This window comes from Prunus avium, chromosome 1 (assembly GCF_965620075.1).
Source record: "Prunus avium chromosome 1, drPruAviu1.hap1.1, whole genome shotgun sequence".
In the NCBI taxonomy this organism is placed as follows: domain Eukaryota; kingdom Viridiplantae; phylum Streptophyta; class Magnoliopsida; order Rosales; family Rosaceae; genus Prunus; species Prunus avium.
Genome location: NC_142284.1, coordinates 8,975,342 through 8,981,452, shown reverse-complemented (window position 1 = coordinate 8,981,452; position 6,111 = coordinate 8,975,342). Strand labels below are relative to the sequence as shown.

Genomic DNA, 6,111 nt, shown 5'->3' with positions numbered 1-6,111 from the left:
ATGAATCAATCGATCTGTTACAAACATGAAACTGAAAATTTTCATGTCACGCAATTTATCTCATAATATCCAAAATTCTTATTTGATGAAGAATATATAGTGTTCAGAAAGAGAATGTTGGAGTTGTACTAAGAGAAAAAAATGAAAAGTGTGAAAGAGATGAGAGACAACGACAGGAGATACCCATTCCATTGAGATCACCCTCAGTTTGATGGATTCAATAATTTTTCATCTTTAAATATTTTTTAAGGTTTTTTTTAATCAACGGACAACGGACGAGGATTCAAACAAAGCTTAGAGTAATCGTATAACACCTTTTTTTAAAATCTATTTTTCTGATCATGTGACTTGTTACATAATGAGAAAGATAAAACGAATGTACATACACATTTGTTTCATGTAAGTATTGTAATACTGGAAGATATATTTTCGACATTCAAGTTAGCCTAAAGAAGAAAAAAAACAAAACAAAACAAAACAAAATAAAACTAATGCATGATAACATTTACAAATACATAGAAAATATATATTTCATTATCTTCTTCCATCCATAAAAAGTAGAGATTCGGTGTCATCAGCACTTGAGTGGCTTCTTTTATCTTTCTTGTTGTGAAAGTTATTGACTTCAGGCTTTGCTTGCTTTAGGTGCATTCAAAGCTAAACAATATGTCGGTAAGGTCTCTGTACTGTGTGTAGCCTCATCAGTGTTCGAGTCCCACTGTCATCAATATTCATTAGTATATGATATGTAATTTTTAACATAAATCTACATCGATGGCAGCTGGTAGTTGGGTGTCACGCGTCAGTCATTTTGGCTCAAAAATACGGGTCTGTCATGATGCTGGTGGTGAGAGTAACCAATCTCCTCCTACACTTTTTTTCATCAAAAAGAAAAAAAGATCTCAACAACCTGTCAACAAGTCTCTATCTTTTCACATGATGTATCAAAAACATTCCAAGACCAAAAAAAAGTCCATATAAGCTTATACAAAACCCAAGCATCTGTGATATTTCAGTATTTGAGAAATAAAAAATAAAAAAGAGCTTTATTTATTTATTTTTCTTTTCTTTTCTTTTTTAAAAAAAAAGCAATAAGAAGAGCAGCTCACAATTTCATTGAAAATATAGTAATATGAAGTGCAAAGACAGCCTAATTGTTCCTTACAAAGAGGTATGACATGTGCATATATTAAGAGAGAGAGTCAGACTCAGACAGACATGAGTTGAAGAATTTAGGTTTAGCAAAGGAATAATTGCTTCTTTTTGCTTTGCTTTTCCATAATTTAATAATAATACACACATAGATAAAATAATAATAGTAATATTATTATACCATAACCCAGCCACTTCCAGCAAAGCTTGTGTTCTCTTTGTTGGTGGTGTCTTTTGCATCTTATTCACAGTAAAAATGTTTAGTCTCCGAGTATTAAACTGACTAGCTCGCAATTGGTTTAGTTGTATTTCTTGTTCATAATATTGGAAGACGTTCTAAATTTGATTTCCTCCTCTTTGAAACATAAAACAGCAAGAAAAAATATTAGAGTGCTCCATACAAACTGACTCCCAATCCACATATGTATGAATGATGGGACGTTCTAAGTTTGAAACCTTATAGATGCAAGACTTTCAACTTCACCAAAGGGATTGAATTTTCCAATTCTTCCTTATTACTTTGTACTAACGGTCAAAGAGGTTCGATATAAAAAAGCGGCCAAAGGGGTCTAGCTCAATGAAAAAGGATCTTGACTTGTAAATTACTGGTTTCAAGTCCAAACTCTCATAATACATTGACAATGTGTATGAGAAAAAACACCATTTTCCAATATCGCTTGTATGAAAAATGAAAAAAACAATGAGAAATGATATTTTCAAGAGTGTAAGAAAAGTAACAGTAAGAAAAGTAGTTGAATTTAAAAGATAAAACGCTACAGTAACAGTAAGAAAAGTTGTTTAATTGCTTAACCCATAGAATTAAAAATAAAACATTAGAAGATTCTGTAAATTAATGGTTGGTCTTTGATGACGGTTACCAAATTGATGAAGATCGTGAAGAACAAGGAGAGTTGAGTTTAAAAGTGAAAGACACAAATTTCCTGCTGTCTTCGTTTCCTCTAACATAAGTCAAAGAAAAGAAAAGAGAGACAGCGTTGCTTCCTATTTGCATGCCTTTGCTATGTGCTGACGTACGCCTTCCTCTGCGCACCATAGCCTGCTTCAGTTTCATCACTTGGAGCAATTCAAAACTTCTCTGAAAACTGAAAACCCAATTGCCAGAACCTTCTCATCATACCAAAGGTGAGGCCTTTCTTCTCTCTAACTTCTCCTCTGTATCTGTTTGTTTTGCATAAAACCCCTCAATTTTGCTGTTTTACAGTTTTTTTTTTCTTTAAGATGCACTTTTTCTAATTGGGCCTTCTTTTGCTTTTGATTTAGTGTCTATGTTTGTTGTTGAACAAGAGGGAACACTGAAGAAATTAAGATTTTGAGTTTTGTGTTATGTTGTAAAGCTGAATCTATCCACGACACAAGAGTTTTAAGAAGAATGTTAACTGAGAATTTTGAAATTTTAAGTTAATCTGTTAAGTGAAATGATTGATGAATGATTTGACTTTTGATGCAGATTTCCGTTTTGTTCTTTTTCGGGTACTATCTTGTCGTTGTTTGACATGTAGAGTAGGAAGAAAGTGGGGAAAGTTCAGTGCTTTACAAGGGGATTTGGACCTAAGTTCTCTGTTTTGCGTAGGATTGATTGGCCTTGTCTCAAATTATGCCAAACTAAATAATAATCCACAAAGCATTGATTTTTTTCAGAAAAATTTATCATGCACTGTTTATCTTTGCAAAATTGCTTACAGTGATTTTGAAGTGTTCCTTCAGGAGAAGAGATCATGAGCTGCTTCAGTTGTTGTGTACAAGATGATATCCGCAAAGTTTCCGAGAATGGACCGTTTGTAGCAAATAACTCAGCAGGTAAATCTGTATATCCGAGGCTTTTTTCTTTTTTGAGGGGGGGGGGGGGGGGGGGAGGGGAGGGGGAGGGGAACTCTGGGGTTGTGAGGGCACTTTTTCACATTCAATTTGCTTGAGAAACATGTCTTTTTATGAGTGCATTTTGATATAACAGAATTCCATGACTTTTCACTTGATATTAGCTAGAGCAACTTGTATGCATTTTCTTTTGGATATCCATCTTTTATGGTGTTTATTTGATTGATCTAAAGCTAGACATTTTAATTGTAGGCAGTAGTGGAGGTTACTATCACAGAGAAACTGCACCAAAGGATACTCAGACTGTAAATATACTACCCATTGCTGTCCCTGCCATTCCAGTCGATGAATTAAAAGATTTGACAGATAATTTTGGCACAAAGTCCTTAATTGGTGAGGGTTCATATGGAAGAGTATATCATGGTGTTCTGAAAAGTGGGCCAGCTGCAGCTATTAAAAAGTTAGATTCCAGTAAACAACCTGACCAAGAATTTTTATCACAGGTTAGGTCTACAGGAATGTTTTTTATTTGGTATTTGACATGGTATGCAATTTTGTGCTCAAATATGTTTGGATCATAACTTTACAGGTCTCCATGGTTTCAAGACTAAAACATGAAAATGTTGTTGAGCTTGTTGGTTATTGTATTGATGGCCCTCTCCGTCTCCTTGCCTATGAGTATGCTCCTAATGGGTCACTTCATGATATTCTCCATGGTAAGTACATTTCTATGCTTTTCTAACTTCTTATTTCTTCACCACTGTTGCCTATCATTTGATGTTATTTATACCCTCCGTAAATTATAAATTCTGAAGGACCATATAAATATTTTATTCTTGTTTGAGCATGCTGAGATTTTATATGTTCACAAATTTCTATTGGCTTAATAACTTATATTTAGAAGGTCCATATCATGTATGCCTAGTGTTTTAAGCTATTTCATAAGAGGATTAAATTCTTTTGGTTACACGAGGATTGAATTTTAGTACAAATACTTAACATCTTATCTTCCTAACTGTTTCATATCTTCTGCTCTAGGAGTGGGTTAGCCTCCAAACATTAGAAAATAGCTCTTCAACTGCAACTTTTTGGGTTATGTACCTTTTTTTTTTTTGGTTACATTGGGAGGAAAGATTTTTGGTTACATTGGGAGGAAAGATTTTTGGTTACATTGGGAGGAAAGAAACCCCTTGGGGTTTCGAACCTGGGTGTCAAGCAGGGGGAAAGGGGGAGGCCACCGCTGTGGTACCTGCTCTCGACGGTTATGTCCCTTTTGATATTAGTAAGATAGCCTTTATCTCCTTGCTAATATATATTTTTTCCTTGATATGTGGTTATAGGACAGAAAGGTGTTAAGGGAGCACAGCCAGGTCCAGTTCTGTCATGGTTGCAAAGGGTTAAAATTGCTGTTGGAGCAGCAAGAGGACTTGAATATTTACATGAAAAGGCTCAGCCTCATATAATCCATCGTGATATTAAGTCCTGCAATATACTGCTTTTTGATGATGATGTTGCAAAGATTGCTGACTTTGATCTGTCAAATCAAGCCCCTGATATGGCTGCACGTCTTCATTCCACTCGTGTTCTTGGGACTTTTGGTTATCATGCTCCAGAGTAAGTTATTGCTTGATGTACTCTATAAATCACATTATGATGCATGCTCAAAATTTTGATTTGGCATATGTCGTCTCCTTTTTAATTGCCATCGTGACGTAGACACCTTAAAACGCACAGCCACTGGGCCTAATTCTTATATATGATTCTGAATGGCAGATATGCAATGACCGGACAGCTGAGTTCAAAAAGTGATGTTTACAGCTTTGGTGTAGTTCTGCTTGAACTCTTGACTGGGCGCAAACCTGTTGATCACACATTGCCACGTGGACAGCAGAGCCTTGTGACATGGGTACTAATTTCACCCTAGTTCTTGTTTACTAGTAACTCATACAACTCGCATCCTTATTTTATTCATTTGGGAAGGGGAATTTTATTTGTTATAGATTTGCATCTTTCATTTCAGCTGTTTTGGTTTTGTTTTTTTTTTTGGGAATTTATTCTATTAGGCAACACCGAAACTCAGTGAAGATAAGGTGAAGCAGTGTGTGGATGCTAGACTCAATGGAGAATACCCTTCCAAGGCAGTTGCAAAGGTAATGGGAAACGGATTGAGTAATTATTTACCATGAGTTGATTACTTAATTCCAAGAAATACTTGCTTTTGGTATTTTTCCTCAATATATGTGCAAACATATAGTTTTGTTATGTTTAAGTTGTAAATTGGAGTGACAAGAACACAACATACTTTGTTCTGGCCAGTTATCGACTAATTGAAATGGTGGGTAGGTCACTCTCTTAGGAATGAGGGATCTTTAATCTGATGGCTATTTGTCATTGATGATGTACTTCACATCCACTGATCACCATTGTTTGTGCTTGAAACAGCTGGCTGCTGTTGCCGCCTTGTGCGTCCAATATGAAGCTGATTTTCGGCCAAATATGAGCATTGTCGTCAAGGCTCTACAGCCGCTATTGAATGCTCGGTCCGGCCCTCACCATTGAAACAAAAAACGCCTGGATTCGCGACCTGTCAATCTCTCTTGCAGACAATATTGTTGAAGATTCATTTGGTAAACATAGTTGTGTAGATCATGTAACATCCTCTGGTTCCCTTGAGTCATCAAAATCTTACTGATCCTATATAATTCACATTGATTCTGCTACCGGTTTAAAAGTTGCTTATTGGAGCTTGGGTTATTTGACCATTCTACATTAACCTCCTTTTCTCGGGTCTAATTAGTCTCCTGGAAAACAAGAAGTTTCCAACATTAGAAAAATTTAATCTTTTGTGAGCAGGTGGCTGAACTTTGAATTGTCATATTTGGACTTGAGCAGAAGACTAGGAAAAGAAAAAAGCAACCCCATTTCCAGGTCAACGTCAATATGAATGGTTTTTCTTACCCTCCTTTCTCATTTTTGATTGCTTGTATTAAACATAAAAACAGATAGGTCACAATGAGTCAGTCAATATATGCCTTTCATGTGGGCTTTCTACGAACTTACCAACTTTATTATTATTATTATTTTTTGAATACAAGCGATAGTCTAAACTACAGGGGATGAGAT

At 35.6% G+C, this 6,111-nt stretch overlaps 1 protein-coding gene across 3 annotated transcripts; it reads left to right on the top strand.

The window, feature by feature from the left end:
- The first annotated feature begins 2,008 nt into the window (after window positions 1–2,008).
- On the top strand, window positions 2,009–5,761 carry LOC110764077 (pto-interacting protein 1). 3 transcript variants are annotated; one of them, XM_088247051.1, is made up of 8 exons: window positions 2,009–2,295; window positions 2,867–2,970; window positions 3,241–3,491; window positions 3,578–3,704; window positions 4,329–4,602; window positions 4,762–4,894; window positions 5,052–5,138; window positions 5,431–5,761. In XM_088247051.1, the coding sequence occupies exons 2-8, from the start codon at window positions 2,889–2,891 to the stop codon at window positions 5,545–5,547; spliced, it is 1,071 nt and encodes a 356-aa protein (XP_088103177.1). In that variant the 5' UTR covers window positions 2,009–2,295; window positions 2,867–2,888; the 3' UTR covers window positions 5,548–5,761. The 3 variants fall into 3 exon arrangements, with proteins under 3 accessions (XP_088103177.1, XP_088103178.1, XP_021822707.2); XM_088247052.1 differs by having other exon boundaries at window positions 2,856–2,970; XM_021967015.2 differs by having other exon boundaries at window positions 2,010–2,295; window positions 2,878–2,970.
- The last annotated feature ends 350 nt before the right edge of the window (window positions 5,762–6,111 follow it).